Source organism: Eretmochelys imbricata, chromosome 6 (assembly GCF_965152235.1).
Source record: "Eretmochelys imbricata isolate rEreImb1 chromosome 6, rEreImb1.hap1, whole genome shotgun sequence".
Classification (NCBI taxonomy): Eukaryota; Metazoa; Chordata; order Testudines; family Cheloniidae; genus Eretmochelys; species Eretmochelys imbricata.
In genome coordinates this window covers 92,421,910-92,437,956 of record NC_135577.1, presented here as the reverse complement: position 1 = coordinate 92,437,956, position 16,047 = coordinate 92,421,910, and the positions used below count along the sequence as shown (strand labels likewise).

Below are 16,047 nucleotides of genomic sequence, written 5' to 3'. Positions count from 1 at the left end.
AGCAGAGGATGCTTGCAGAGCTGGAGTCAGAGGGCAGGAGTACAGAGGCTTTTAAAAAATTAATCAAACCCCCTGTTCCACAAGTTAGAGCAGGCAGAGCTGCCTCCTCTCCTCTCTTCCCCTTCCTCCCCCCCCCCTCCCGGTTATAGTATCTGTACTGTAACCCTTAACAGGAGAGGAGAGGGCTAATGGACAGTCTCCATTTCATCACCTTTAGAATTGTTGGAGGGAGAGAGTGTTGTTTTCCAACTGCGAGAGACTGATTAAATTGCCCAGAAACCATGTTTTCCTTCTCTACCTCTGTAGGTAGGGGGGTGTAAGGAGAAGCACTAGGCCAATCTGAAGACTGTATTTAAATATCCCCAAGGAGCAGGCTGTTTGTAAAGAACAGCTGCTAGATAAAATAAAAGCAGAAACACAGCTATACTACCTGTCTGTGACCTTATGTACCCTTCACCATTTATGCAGCATTGGGTGCTTTTAGGGAGTTCAGAGTGGAGTGACTAGTGCAAATGTGAGGGCTTCTTTCACAATGTCCACTTGGTTCTAGTTTGTATTTTTACCTTTCTGTTTGCTCTGGGTATTGTAGTGAATGAATAGATGGGCAAAAGTATAGAGGGTAGTGGTAAATTTAAAAGATATTTGTACAAAGCACATTCTGAATTTATTCATGCTGGAAACTAACTCTAAGAGTTGTGCTTATCCAGTCATGGAAGAGAAAAAAGGCCATGTGCTCTGGGCCAGACTACCCACTGAACATCCACAGTGACCTATCTGCACCCTCATAATTCTGTCCCTGTTCTTTAATAATTTCAAATGGTAGAGGAGGAAAACCAGCTTGTGGACAACTTTTTAACAGAAGTAGGTGTGAAATTTACCACATGAGTTAATTGCTCAGCTTTGTGGCTCTCTTACACTGACTGTACCACAAACACTTTCCTAACCATAACTCTTGGATACACAGAGTGGGAGCCAGGAAGGGACATAGCCATTGCAATGCTGAGCATCATAGCACCAGCTTTTAGAAAATCATAAGAACAATACTGTGATTCAAAGTCTGAATTAAGCACTAATGCTCCCTATACAATGAATGGGGAGAGAAGGGTGCCTAAGAATGCAAGCCACAAAAGCCAGCATACTAGGTGAGTATCTGCCTAAACTAGCCAATGGGAGATGCCAGTCCAATGCATGTGTCCTAAGCTTGTTCCCTCTCAAAATTAGGTACCTAGCTCTGTTTAGCAATCAACCAATGGAGCTGCCTGGATTCAGACAGCTTAGGTGTTTCTTGTAGGAATGAGTTCAGCAGCTCCCTTGCTCTACACACAACAGCTGGAGGAGGAGATGGGTGCCCTAACCACTGAACTAGAGTCATTCTCACATTCTCTCTCGCTCTCTCTCTCCTGCCTGGAAAGTGATGGATCTGGAACACCTTGTGCTGGGCTGTGAGGATCCTTCTCTCTTTCATTAGTCTGAATATTTGTCTGAAATCAGGCTATTAGTTTATTGGCTTCTGCTGATTTTACTGCTAAGGTCCTCTGTTGTTCTGACTGTCTTCGCCCCAGGAGCCACATGCATTGCACGGGTAAAACTGTGGTCTACACTTGGAAACCTGCTACCTTTGACTGGGTGTCAGCCATAATCCTCTTCTGGTACCCCTCCAACCCAGCTCACAGACAAAGGGCTCAAGCCCTGCTAGAACTAGATCCTGCTGGGCACTAAGCCCCCAGATCTAAAAAGCACTGACTTCTGCAGTGCTCTAATCACCACTGGGAACTGGCCAATCTCTGCTGCAACTGGGGCTGGACTTGCTTGCTGCCATCTCAGTCACTGCCAGGACCACTTTGCACAGGGGTGTGGGCTCAACTGGGTTTGATGGCTGACGTCCAGCCTAATGACAGGACCAACTGGTGTGCCCCCTTCACAGCTGGGGAGTGGTGGGTGGGGTTGTGTTTGGGGAGCTGTGGAGGGGGGGTGGATTGGGGTCAGGCCATCTACAAGAATGAATATAGGAAGAGAGGAAAAAAACAAGGCCTGGGTGAAGGGATTTGTTCCCCACCCAGTTATGGGGGTACCCCGGTTCCTGTCAGCTCCAGTATCGGGGGCCGCCAGGTGGGGCTGTCCTGTGCCCCTTTCTCTCCGAGCTGAGTATAAAGCCCCAGCTTCCCTCTACCTGCTCCGCTGGCCATGCTGCTTTCCAGCCCCAGCCTCTCGGCTTCAGGCAGCAGGCGGTCCCCGCACCGCCGATGGAGCTGGGCTCCCGGGGGCCTTGGGCAGTGGGATGCACCGGCCGAGGCGCCCCGGAGTGCGGCTCCCGCTCCAAGCACCAGCCTCCACTTCTACGTGCTCTGGTCGCTCCAGGAGCCGCCCCGGCAGCTCAGCAGGTGAGACCCGGGGACGAGCTGAACGGGTCACTATTGTAGGCCCGGCCCCATCTCCGGCTCTCTGGAGTTCCGCGTGGGCCTGGGCCTTTCCCGGGGGCTCGGCCTGCGCGGAGCGGGGGGATCCCGGCCTGGGCTCCGCGGGACCTTCAGCCCGCACGGGTCAGGGCCCCCAGCTCCGGCAATTTCCCGCTTCGCCTGCGTGCGACGCTTCTGCTGGACCCATCCCGCGGCTGTGCCGCTGCCCCCGAGTCCTGGCCTGCGGCCCCGGCGCGTGAAGCCCGCTGGACGGACGCCCCCGGCCCCGCCAGCCCTTAGCTCGGGGCTGTGTCAAGCAACGGGGTGTAAACTAAACGCAGCTCCCTAGTACCCGGCCTTTGACGCAGGACTTCCTACGCTCATTGCCGGGCTGCGCTCAGCCCAGCGCAGCTGGCGCTGTAATACTTTGGTGTGTCTGATCAGAGACCTGGCTGTCTCCCTGGGTTGTGGGCCCCTTGCAGGTGACAGGTATGTCAGTGATCTGGTACTGAGTGCCACCGTTTATTTGTGTGGCTGCCGTGTCCAGAGGTCCTAGTCAGGATTAGGGACCCACCGTGGTCCCTTCTCTAAGGAACTTGTACATATTTAATCAGTTTGAAAGGTGTTGCCTTTCAATTTAATTTAGTTGTTGTTGTTGTTTATTTGTATACACCACTGTGCGTGGTGCTGTACAAACACAGAACAGTAAAGCTATGTCTACACTACCAGTTATGACGCCCAGGGGTGTGAATATTCCACTCCCCCAAGCGACCTAAATTACTCCAGCATAAGCACTAGTGAGCACAGTGCTGTGTTGCTGGGAGAGCTTCTCCCACTGCCAGAGCTTTCAGCGCTCACCGGGGTGGTTTAATTAACGGGAGAGCTCTCTCCCATCAGCATAGAGCTGCTACATGAGAGATCCTACAGCAGTGCAGCTGCATCGGTACAACTGTGTCACTATAAGGTATCTAATGTAGACATAGCCTTACACCAGAGGTTCTCAAACTTGCGTTGTGTGGAATGTATTCTGGATGGGGGGGTGGGGGGAAGCTTTAGGGAAAAAAACCTTCCTGCACACATTCAGAGCTGGGTAACCAGAGAGTGGTGGCTGTTGGCCGGACAGTGGTATGGTAGCCTTACTTCATACCACTGAGCGACATAAATTTTGCCAACATAAATGGTAGTGTAGACATGGCGTAAGACAAGAGACAACAGCTGGATATAGACAGGGGAGTACAAGGACATGGTGAAATGATACCGATCAGCATGATCGGCAGTAGTCTGTGTACACCAGCTGCCCATCCATTTTTAAATTGATTGAATACCCCTTTTCCCTTATATTGTGATGAGAAAGGGTAATAGAAGCATCTGATTTGCCCTCTTTAGCCCATTTATTATTTTCTGTAGGTTAATCACATCCCCATTTATTCATCTCCTCTCTAAACTAAATAGTCTTAATCCTTTCAGTCTCTCCTCACATGGACATCTGCCTAGGCCTCTCCTTGTTTTCATTTGGGCTTCCTGTATTTCTGCTACACTGTTTTTTTTTTTTTTTTTTTTTTTGTCGTCTCTTCAAGCAAATCCAGCCAGATGTGTTACCAGATTCAGCTGCCTCTGCCTTTGCCAAAACAACTTGTAGTCTTTGGTTTGGGTGACTGGAATTGTTATTCCCAAAACACAAGCATCACTGTGGAGGTGCTGGTGAATCCAGATGTCAAGCCACAAAGGATTGGCAAATTGGGGTCTGATGTGAGGTAAATGTTGGGGCTTGGATAGGCACTGATATGCTGCCAATTGTTTAACAGGGGGCTCCTTAAAAATGCTCCACATCGGGGGCTGACAGAAGTCAAATTTCCTGGGTATATAACATCGGTCTCTTCCCATCACCTCCCAACTCTGTCAGCCCTTCCACCCCCACCCCTCTGTCAACCCATGCTACCCCATCCCAGCCCTTCCAGGAGGTTCTTGTGATTGTTCCTTATACCGGTGATGGAAGTGAGAGGTGGGACCCTGTGGTCCCTGGCTGAGAGGTGCTTTGTCACGTGGGGAGTGGATCCCTGCTGGTGGATGGTTGGGGACTAGGTCCTCTTTGTTATTTGAGGTAAATCTGAGCTGATTACTGGCCGATGTTTTGTTTGGTGTGGGGGGGCAGGTCTTCCTCAGCTAACAAGGGAATAGAGGATGTGGAGGGAGTGCGTCCCTCCTAACTTATATGGGGAGTAGTGGGAATAGGGCTCCAGGTCTCAAAACTCTGGGCTAGGGCTGAGCACTAGCAGGCCAGCCCCAGCGGGAAACTGCGCTGTAGCACACTCAGTCTGTCAGTGCCGCAGCTGCTTGGTCCCCTCTTCTCCCTTGTGGTGGCCAGCTTTGGGGTGAACGGGTCTGACGTGGTGCAGGACCCATGGGAGATACAGGCACGAAGCTCCCCTTACAGCAACTGTTGTAGCAGGGGGGAGTACAGATGTAGCATGGCCGCTGCCAGCAGAAAGCACCCAGCTCTGTGCTAGCACAGAGAGGGTTGAACATTTTTGCCGGCAGAGCTGACACATAGGCAGGGAGAACCTGCCAAGTTCTTATTTTTTGGCCATCTTTCCCCTCTCAAAAATTGTAACCAATTCTTTTGTCTGCTGTGATCAACCCTCTCTGGCAGAGAGGGCCAGACTGTGGGCAGGAGAGCATGGTGATTGTCAAAAACACGCCCCAAACTGAACATAAGAAGTGTGTGGGCTCCTATGGAAAAGGCCTGTAGAATAGAACTGCATAGGTTTTTCTGACCATCCAATAGAACTCAAGTTAGGAACTTAAGATGGGTGGGAGAGAATTTGGAAGGGCTCTCCAGCTCACCTTTTCCCCCCCTATTGGCATGCCAATTCCCCCCAGGTCAGCCCTTCGCCCCCATAGTGTTACGAAGGTGAAAAAGAATCCGAATGGCTCGCTGGTGCATTCGCCGCCATATGATTCTTTCATTTTTCCTTCTCAAAACTTCCATTATTCCTTATTGCCTCAAGAGTGTCCGGGCTTCCATGTCCCTTTTGTGTCCCTGAGTCTCTCCCTGACACTGGGACCCTTCCTTTACAGCCAAGGGATCTGGAAGGAACAGAAGGTGGGGGAAAGCTTCCTCCCAGGGCTGAGTGCTTAGTGGCTTGGGGGCACTGAATTCTAGGGAACATTAGCACTGGTAGAGGAGCAGGATGTCTCCCTTGGGCAGTGTCCATTGTGAGTTGAGATTCCATGGTCCTTGCACAGGTCCCTTGTGTGGGAAGGTGACTGGAGGGTGGACATTCTGATGGCTTCGTTGAAACAGAAGGATTGTGGCAACCCTGTTAAACTTCTCCTGACTGTCAATGGGCAGGTAAGAAAGCAGTTCCCTATATATCCTGCTCTTCCTATTGTGGGTGCTGGTTATGGCCAGCAACACCCACTGCTATTCCGGTGCTTGGTCTCTTCCCACAGATCTGCTAATGCACCTCATGCCTGACCCAAAGCCCTGCTGTTCCAGACCTATGTTCTATGCACAGGTCTGCCAGTGCACCTTTGACTTTTAAATGCCACAGATACTAGTAGGTAAAGGAAGTTTCAATTCCATTCTGCCCCCAGTTCTTGGTATCCAGGCAGTTGGTTGCCCATGTGTTGAAATCATTGGATCAAGTGCCCCTGAGATGGATCCTCTCTTTCTTGCTATTGACCTCCTTTGTAAAGCACTTTGAGGTCTATGGATGAAAAGCTTTGTAAAGCTAGGTATTATTATTGATGAGAGGCTGGAAAGTTCCTGATTGTAGCACTCCTGAATAAGGCTCCAATCCATGGGCTGAGTTCATGCTCTTCATCTGTGTGTCCATCAGAGCATCCATGTAGCTTTCCACTCGTAGTCCTGCAGATTCTGAGGCCTATGGAATGGCTGTCAAGGTTGGGGATGGTGACCTAGGGACCTGGCATGTTCATATTTGCAATCTTTCAGAGCCAGTACCTGTATCGGTTCCAGGTACTGAAGATTCCTGCCTTGTTTCACTTCCTTGGGGCTGTTACTTTGTAGCTATCACAGCACTGGGTGCTCTGCTTAATTCCCAGCAATAGCTCTGTGACCGTTCCCCCTAGACAATTGCCTAGCCCCATGGGCAAGAAAGAGAAGCAAAGAAGCAGTCCACGTGCATGAGCATCCACTATGATAAATACCTCTGGGGTGAGAAACGCCTTCATCGCCACCAGTCCAAGTTCCAAAAACTGGCTAACTGCTAGGTCTCAAAATGTGAGTGTAAATTGGGAGTCGTCGTCTAGCAGGTGTATTTCCAGCGGGGTCCCACAGGACTCAGTGCTTGGGTCTACGTTATTTAACATTGTTATCAGTGACCTGGAAGAAAACATAAAATCAGCACTGATAGTTTGCAGATGACACAAAAACTGGGGAAGTGGTAAATAGTGAAGAGGACAGGTCACTGTTTCAAAGCAATCTGGATTACTTGGGAAATTGGGTGCAAGCAAACACTGTTTTAATACAGCTAAATGGAAATGTATACATCTAGCAACAAAGAACATAGGCCATACTTACAAGATGGGAGACTCTAGCTTGGGAAGCAGTGATTCTGAAAAAAGATTTTGGGGTCATGGTGGATAATCAGCTGAACATAGCATCACACTGGGAGCTCATGTCCAAAAGAACCAGTGCAATCCTGGGATGCATAAATGAGGGAATCTCAGCAAGGAGAAGAGATTATTTTATCTCTATATTTGGCACTAGTGCAACCACTGCTGAAATACTGTGTCCAGTTCTGCTGTCCACAATTCAAGCAGGATGGTGATACGTTGGAGAAGGTTCCGCCATGAGAATGAGTAAAGGATTAGAAAACGTACATTATAGTGATAGACTCAAGGAACTCAATCTATTTAGCTTAACAAAGAGAAGGTTAAGGGAGTAACTTGATTACAGGCTATAAGTATCTACTTTGGGAACAAACATTTAATAATGGGCTTTTCAATCTAGCAGAGAAAGGTAGCCTACAATCCAATGGCTGGAAGTTGAAGCTAGACAAATTCAGACCAGAAGTAAGGTATACATTTTTGACCGTCAGGGTAATTAACATTGGAACAGTTTACCAAGGGTCATGGTGGATTCTCCATCACTGACCATTTTAATATGAAGATTGGATGTTTATTCTAAAAGATCTGCTCTGGGAATTATTTTGGGGAAGTTTTATGGCCTGTGTTATACCGGAGGTCAGACTAGGTGATCACAGTGGGCCCTTCTGGCCTAGGAATCTTTAAGAGCTGGACACTAGGGCTTTTGCCTGCAGTTGATCTCTCTTGTAATTTAGCTTTTCACTCACTCTGTGAGTGAGGGAGACTAGGCCCCTGGTGTGTGTGAAACATGGGGGCAGGATGAGAATGTTGTTCTTATGCTGCTCTGCGGTCCCTGTCTGTCCCTTAGCTGCTCAAGGGCATCTACAACAGCACCCCCACTCGCCCATTTCTGGCACCGGAGCCCACACAGTCACCAGTCCTCCCGGAAGATACCATGTCCCCCATCCAGGTCTTGGACGATACCACTGAGGTATGTGCACGTTGGATATCTCAACTGTTCCTTCCCACCCTCTCCCTTGCTCATAGCCACTCGGAGCCAGTAAACTCTATTGGCAGGTGAAGCCATTGGCACCACTCTCCTAGCAGGGCCCTGGCTGAACAGGTTAGTGAAGCTAAGGTCTGGTCTGTGCTAGAAAGATCAATGAATTGTAATGTTCCTCACTTGAGTCAAATGCACCTGGTGTCTACAGGTAAATGCTTCAGCTTGTCACTGTGCCGCTCTCCCACCTTCCAATAATGCCCCCGTTCTTGCTGTGCCACTCTTCAGTTGGCAATCCGAAGAATCTCTCTCCAGCGCTGCTGGCTGGGCATGCAGCAGGAGGAACAGCTGGTGGCTAGATCAGCTTGGTTCCCTCTCTAAAATTAACCTCCACTACAGTAGTGGGCCAACTATGGGGGTTCTGGCCCTCCTGTCCCTTTGTCATCTCCAGCCATGGATGAGGCTGATCTAAAGAGCCAAGTGAGATATAGAACAGGCTTACTTTTTCTCCCAGAAGCCTCAGGCAGCTGATTCTGCTGTGACTTCTGTTGGACAGGTTAAACGTCAGAGTTTGGAGGCAACTGCCAGAGCACAAAGGACCAGAAGTAAGGATTTATCTCCACTGCCAAAAAAGCTGTCGATGCCCTTTGCTCCAGAGTCACCCACTGGCCAGAAGGCACCCAAGGAGGCCAGGAGGAAAATCTGCAAGCCTAGACCTATCCAGCTAAAGAAGCCTAGGAAAGTCTTGTTTGAGCCCAGGGCATGTGAAGGGGAGCAGGATGCTGAAGGTAACTCTGGCTCCGTAAATGCGGAGTGAGATGCAGACATTTGGGTGTCTATTCTGGATCTTGCCTGCTTGACTCCCAGACCTGTGTGTGCTGCCTCTGGGGACAGTTGCCCAGTTAGTTCCTAACCCCAGCCAAGAGGTCCCCTGTGTTCCTCTCAGAACCCTGAGAATCTCTCTCCAGTTCTGTCCTTGAACAAACGGCTTGAGTGTGTCACCTACGCCTGTTTGGTCAGAAATGGAAGCTGGAGTCTCCTGATGTCACTGCACCATGTAATAGTATCACTTAGTTCTTCATCTGTAGGTGTCAAAGCACTTACAAATGAAGATAAATGTAATTCTCCCCATTTATAGCTGAGGAAACTGAGGCACAGAGAGCATCACCCACTGTTACACAGTAGATCAGTGACAGAGCTGAGCTGAGATCTCCTGTCTCATGAGCTCTAGTCCAGGACCCCTTACCAATACTGTACCTCTCGATCCATATCGGACACGTCATTAATTGATGCCAAATGCAGAGCGTGCCAGAAGAGTATTTTTAAAAATGTTCTTGCATTGAGCTTCTTTTGTATGTAACAGTCTGCTGGGAGTTGGCTGGCTTACAGGGACTGGGGAATTGGAAACGGAACCTTTCTCCTTAAGAGCATTGGTTCCAATTCAGCCCCAGCTTGTGACCAAAAGCTGTAAGCCTTTGAAGGCTATTCATTGTATGAAATGAGTTGTTGGGTCTTGGTCCCATTCATAGTGAAACAAGTATCCCCATCCCCAAACCACTGTCACAATGGTTCCCCTTGTTGGCAGTTTGAGCAGAGACAGAGTCATGGAGCCTGAGCTCCTGTCTCACCATAGAGGGGTCCCCCCCAGGAAGTGGGTGAAGCACAGTGGCAGAGAGGGGCCCTGCTTTACTTGTACCTGTTCTGGGGATACAGATGCCCTCTCTCTCCAGGGCTCGCTCTCTTGCACCTTTCACCAGCACTGACCTCACCTACTCTCCTATGCTGTTTGAGACCCAAACCCCTGAACCTTGAGGTTTGTGCAGGCAGGTGAAATGAGCTGGTGGTGACTCTTCACTCCCTGTGAGTCAGCCTGTCACCCTAATATGTGGCTGGATTGGAACCAGTGTGCTAACTGTGAGAGGCACCATATCCACTCCCATGGATCTCCATGTTCAGAAGTGTTGTTTCCATGGCTGTGTGCCAGGGTAGGGGGAAGAGGCACTTGCACCATATCACAGGATTGAGCCCCTCCGAGGAGGTGACTCCCCGCTGCTGCTTTCAGGGGACCATCACCTGTCTGTGTTTTCTCTCTGCAGACTTGGAGGTGAAGGAACTGCAAGGTGAGAACCTGGTGCTCAGACTCTGGGCTGGCTTGGAGATATCATTTGTTTAATGTCGTAGGCCTTAGAGTGAACATTCATGCTTGTTCCCTTAAATCCCTAAGCACCTGGAACTGTGAGCAGGCTATGCGTACTCTGTCTGGCCTCATGGGGTCGCCCCGAACTATACACCCCGGGCATTGTGAGAGGGATAGGAAGAATCTCCAGTGCCCATTGCAGCCTCCCTGAAATCTGAGCTGCCCCACTGTGTGCTTGGTGGGTTTCACTAATGGGGGGCGGGTGAGTAAAATGATACATAGACTGACCAAACTTTTTCCAGCTTCCCCATCAGTTAGTATGGGGGCCTGTTGATGAGGGAGGAACCTTGGAAGGGAAAGGAGAAGGAAATGGAATGGGGGAAGGAGCTATCCTAAAGAACTAGCTGGAGGGAACCCTGGCCTCTCACCCCCCACATGCCTTAGGAGCTGGCAGTCCCCTAGTCACCAGACTCTCCCAATACTCTTAAATGTAGGAGAAAAGAACTGGGCCTGTCCACAGCTGAGGATCCTTTCTGGCATGGCTGCTCAAAGGGATCAAAATGCCCCACACCTGCTTGAAGTGCAGGGAGCATGATCCTGCAGCTAGCCAGACTCCCCACTGCTGGCTCCCTGTGTTACTGAGAATGTGGAGGGGAAACCCCATGATTACTCCCTAAAGCTAAAAAGAAAATCCCCATGCCCAAGGGGTCCTGGCCTCTAGACCACTTGGGTGTAGGTATGTAGTGCTTCTTGCCCTGCCATCTGTCCTCGGGGGTTCAGGGCCTCAGGCTACCACCTTCCCATGAGAGTCCAGGCCCCTGCCTCCTCACTTTGCTTTCTCCATGGAAGTGAGGAGACCCTGAGGCCCCCTTATCTGGTCCAGTGACACAGTTCGGTTTCATCTCTCCTTCTCCAGTCTGTCCGAGCCCACGATGGTGTCACGCCATGTGCCTCAGTGACTCAGAAACAGCCATTTTGATTGGTGGAGAGGGAGCCAATCAACAGCCTTGCAAGGATGCTCTCTGGAAACTAGAGATTGGTGAGAAGTTTGGGGCTGGGCAGGGGAAGGCAGAGGTCCCTAAGGGTGGAAGGCATCTCTGGGAGAAGCAGGAGCTGAGTGGATTTGGTCTGCTCTGATCCAGGCCAATGAAGCATTCCACTGATGCCAATGGCATTCTGTGTGGAACCCTCCACAGGGAGGGCTGCATTATTCTGCATGGATAGGCTGAAAGCCTCTGGCTCCCTCCGCTGGGATGAGAGAGTGGGAGGGTGCCCCCTTGGCACCTCAGCTCATTCTGACATGGGCAGCTATTTCTCCATTTTCTCTCTTGCTCATCTTCCTCCTTGTTCTCTGTTTTATTGTTGTTACATGTTCTTTGCTGACTCTCCTCCTCCCTGCTCCTTTCTGATAGTGCCATTTCCCCCTCTTCGTCCCTCCACTCAGCAGAAGGCTGCATGCTGCTGAGGCTGGGGGCCATCCATTGGTGCCACCTAGTGCTGAGCTCAGTGCCATGGGCTGCAGCCTGAACCTGCAATCCTGCATGTGTGAGCTGCTCCTGCTGTTGGCTGTTAGGACTGGGAGTGTCAGTGGAAGCAGGGACAGGGAGATGAGTGGCTTTCAAGGAGCAGAGGCTGAGGCACACTTTGCAGTGTCTGAGGGGTTTGTGGGGTGAATCCAGGGTCCTGCCGCTTTCCACACACACACTGATCTTCTTTTCTGCCCTGCTATTCCCCAGCTATATGCTGCCCCCATGCCCTCCACCTCCAAGCCCAGAAACAGTGCTGTAAGCCCTTCCCTCTGGCACTGAGTCAAGAGTGGGGGGGTGGGGGGGATGAAGGGAGCAGGGTCCTGACCAAAGGCTGATAGGGCTTTTGAGGTGTGGGGAGTGAAGGGAGGGTCTCTGCCCCCTCACTAGAATGGCGTTACTCCGACAGACAATGATTTCTGGTTCCCCGTGGATCTGCCACCACTGGGTTCTGTGCCGCCCTGCTCAAGTGGTCACACTGCCACCTACGACCTGGACACCAAACGGATCTATGTCTTTGGGGGCATGAAGGAGGGCAAGCCCTACAGCACCATCTACATCCTGGACACAGCCACCTGGAAGTGGCTTCTCGTGGCTGTGAGTAGTGGACCTTCTGCAGGAAAGAGACAAAGCATTGGGAGGGGGGGGAGAAGTGTGTTTCTGTTGGGGGACCAGCTGGGAACTCAAGAGCAACATGCCCATGTCCTTGCTCTTGTGCTCGCTCTTTGGCCCCAGGCCCACTGTCAGGCACTGTGTGTTGGTTACCATTTCATGGTCAGTGGAAGGGATGTGGTTAGGATCATTGATGGGAGCCTTCAAAAGGACAAAGGGGAAGTGGGCTGTTCTGGGTTCTAATCCCCCACCTTGCTTTGTCCCTTGGGGTGAGCCAGGTCAGACCCAGCCAGGAAAACTAGGTTAAAAAGCTTGAAGCTCCCTGGAAACCAGATAGTGCATCCAGCGTGAGTGAGGCTGAAGGCAGAATGGATTGACACTGGATGCTGTATCTGAGCCAAGCTACATGGGAGAACAGCACACAAATTGCAGGGGAAATGGTCCCCCATTTGTGGGGGGCTAGTGAAAACCTGGTCTGGGCACCAAGATAATGAGCTGGCTTTCTTGGTTCAGAGGCCCTCATCTTATGCTTTTTCCCTTCCCCTTTCCCTCTTTGTTTCCTGTAGAGAAACTTTTCCAGCTGGTGACCCCATGTACCTTCCTCCCTTCCCTTTCTGGGCAGCACTAAAGCACAAGGAAAGCCAAAGGGCTGAGAGAGAATGGCATATGTGGGATTAGCAGTGATTGGGGCAGAAATGTTTCCAGAATGACCTCCTCTTCCTGTTTGTGTTCAGAAGCAATTGGGATCAGTGGGGTGATGCCCCGTTCAGGTCAGAAAAAGGTGGGACATAAACTGAGCAGATATTGTCCACCTGCATCTTAGAGTTCTGGTCATGGAGCAGGTAGAGTGGCACCAGGACTCACTATGCCCATGACCAGCAGGGAGCTGACCCATGGTAACCTGTGTACTTCATTTTCACACATGAAACATGACTGGGAACTTTCTTCCTCAGGCCAGGGGGAAGGTGCCGACACTGGCCTATCACAGCGCCACCATCTACCGCAAGGAGCTTTTTATCTTTGGAGGGACTTTCCCCAAGATGGCATCCCTGGAGTCCAGGGCCTGCAGCAACACACTCTATGTCTTCAACCCTGAGTACAAGATTTGGTACCAGCCCATTGTGGAGGGAGAGAAGCCCTTACCTCGGCTCGGGTGAGACACCTTCATTTCAGCCCTCAAAGACAGAGGGAGGGAAGCACCAGCAGGTCCCATCTAGTTAATCGCCACACCTGGAGGGCAGGGCATGATTGTCCCCCACAGTCACATCCCCAGGGCTGGTCCAGTTCTAGTTTTAAATGTCCCATGCGAAGCAGCTCCCCGCCCTTTCCTGGGGGACTGTCCCATGTTGATGGGTTGTGCACCAGCAGGTGGTGCTCTGGTATTAGGCTCTCATGGATGTGGAGAGCACACAAGTGGGGAATGGCCATGTGTAAACTCAAGCTGCCCCAGCCCACAAGAGTGTAGCCGAGTTAATGGCTCTCCTGGAAGCCTGCTTTTGTGAAAAGAGCCTGAACCCTCAATTCCAAGAGGTTCCCGAGGCTGCCTTGCTCACTCACCCCCCTCTCTCCCCAGCCATTCAGCCACTCTGCTGAGGAACAAGCTCGTGATCTTTGGGGGTCAGAGGACCCCTTTGTACCTGAATGATGTGCACATCCTGGATCTGGGTGAGAATGGGACATTGCCTTCCTGTCAGACTATACTTGGCAGTTGGGGTGGGAATCCAACGGCTGCCTGCCTTAGGAAACATGATTGGGGACAGTGGGTGAATGAGGGCCCTTATATGATATGGGAGGAGGACAGCATGGCTCTGAGGTGTCTGGACTAGAGTAAGGGGGATGGGAAGCTGTGGATGTAGGGAAGGCCCTGACTGGGTGGGTAGGAGATGGCTTGGCCCAAGACGGGGTAAGAAACATTAGGCACTGGTGATTGCAAGAAGCTGGATAGCAGATTAAACCAGTTGCTGCTCTGATTTGATGCAGCAAACCCTATGTTCCCCACAGTCAGCACAGAGGTGTTTGTCTTGCTGTGGGGCTGGGCAGAGCTGCTAGGATTGCCATGCATTTCAAGTGTCTCCTGCTTTTTCCCATGCTTCAGGTTACATGGAGTATGTGCCGGTCCCATGTCTTTCGGGACAGCCTTCTTCGCGCTGGTAAGATCCTGTTGCAGGATCAAGAGGCCTCTTCTCCCTCCCCCCTCCACTCCCCCCATCTTGCTTTGTGGCTGGAACTGTGCTTCCTGCATACTTGCAGGGCTATCACCCAGCACAACTCATCCTCCCTGGTGCCTGGGCAGCAGCAGAGCCAAAGGAAGGGAGAAACCCTTATAAGGAGAATGCTCAGTTCCTGAAGGGAGGCCCTTGGGTACTTGCAAACATAAAACCCCCTGCCCTTCATTAGCACCTTTTGTCTGAGGTTCTCTGGTGCTTCTCAGACATACCTTAAGCCTCTCGGCACCTGCAGAGGTGAGTTAGCATCTAAGGCACAGACAGGGAAGTGAGTTGCCCAGGGTTATGCAACAGTTCAGGGGCAGACCTGGGACTAGAACTCTGGAGTCCTGTCTCCCATCTGTGGCATGAACCACTATCCCAGGCTTCCTCTCCTAGGTAAGTAGAGCCCCCCTAGGTGGTGTCTGGGGGAGGAGAGGAGGGAGGGTGGGGAAGGTGGGTCCCCTGCATGTTTTGCTCTGGTTATTGTTATGCTTTGCTCTGATTCTAGCTTCCATGCTGCAATGCCAGTGTCTGACCAGAAGGTCCTGATCAGTGGGGGCTGCAATGCCAAGGGAGCCCTGCAGGATGTATTCACCTTTCACCTTGGTGAGTAACTCCCCATCCCCTCCTCAGAGCTGCTGACTGACAAAGAATTGCTGAAGGTGGCTGTTGTGCTGCGGTGAGAAGGCACTTGCTGGTATTTCTGGCAGCCTTGTGTCCATCTGTCTGTTTGTTTCATCCCTGGTGCAGAGGATAGGTTTGCCAGCAGCGATCGTTCCTTTCTGTTGCAGACACTTTTGCATGGAGCACAGTGACACACAGTCACCTCTCCTTGGTGCCCCGGGCTGGCCACACGCTGCTCAATCTCACAGCTGCTCACCTGACAGATGTGGACAAGGAGAGCCAGGGCAAGTGCAGCCTGTGCACTGTGCTGGTTTTTGGTGGCTCCGACTGCGCTGGGACCTTCTACAATTGCACAAGCAAAATCCAGCTGGACCTAGAGGAGAGCCAGCCCAGGACAGCAGGGTTCTGTCATGGTAAATAGAGACACGTGGATAGACAGTGGGTGGCAATAAATGAATCAAAGCAAAGAGGTGAACAAAGTCTCTGCATGTAGGTGAAATCTGCCTCACATTTGGAATGTATCCCTGAAATCTGCGGGCCCATTGACATGCAGCCTGAGGACGGCACAAATCTCCAGCCTCACGCTTGCTTGGTGCCTATGCTTTGACACCTAATTACTCTGTGAAGCCTGAACTAAATCTGCTGTGTCCTTGTTAAAGGAATTTTCTCCAAGGCCTTGGGCAGAACTAGTCTCTTGCTTTCCTCTCTTCTCTTCTCTGCCCCAAATCCCAACTTCTGTGGGGCAGATGGCTATTGGCATAGAAATGAAGGTGACCCCATATATTCACTCTTAGCTGGGTGAGGAGAGGGGGTTGCTGCAGCCTCTGAAGAGAGGGTTGTAAGGTGGGGATGTGAGTCACCCACCAAAGCTGGCTCGATCTCAGCTGCAACTTGGCAGTTCCTCTCTGCCATCCAGGAATGGGGTTCTTCTGGCTTGGAATGAATGAGAATTTACCACCCAGAAATCTCCCCTTGGGAAGGAAGGGGGACA

General features: G+C 51.1%; 1 protein-coding gene across 1 annotated transcript; it reads left to right on the top strand.

Moving 5' to 3' along the window:
• The first annotated feature begins 8,756 nt into the window (after positions 1 to 8,756).
• Positions 8,757 to 14,379, top strand: LOC144266567 (kelch domain-containing protein 3-like). Its single transcript, XM_077820000.1, has 7 exons — positions 8,757 to 8,763; positions 10,047 to 10,070; positions 11,004 to 11,126; positions 12,023 to 12,210; positions 13,179 to 13,378; positions 13,799 to 13,890; positions 14,321 to 14,379. Exons 1-7 carry the CDS (start codon positions 8,757 to 8,759, stop codon positions 14,377 to 14,379), a joined length of 693 nt encoding a protein of 230 aa, XP_077676126.1.
• Positions 14,380 to 16,047: the final 1,668 nt, after the last annotated feature.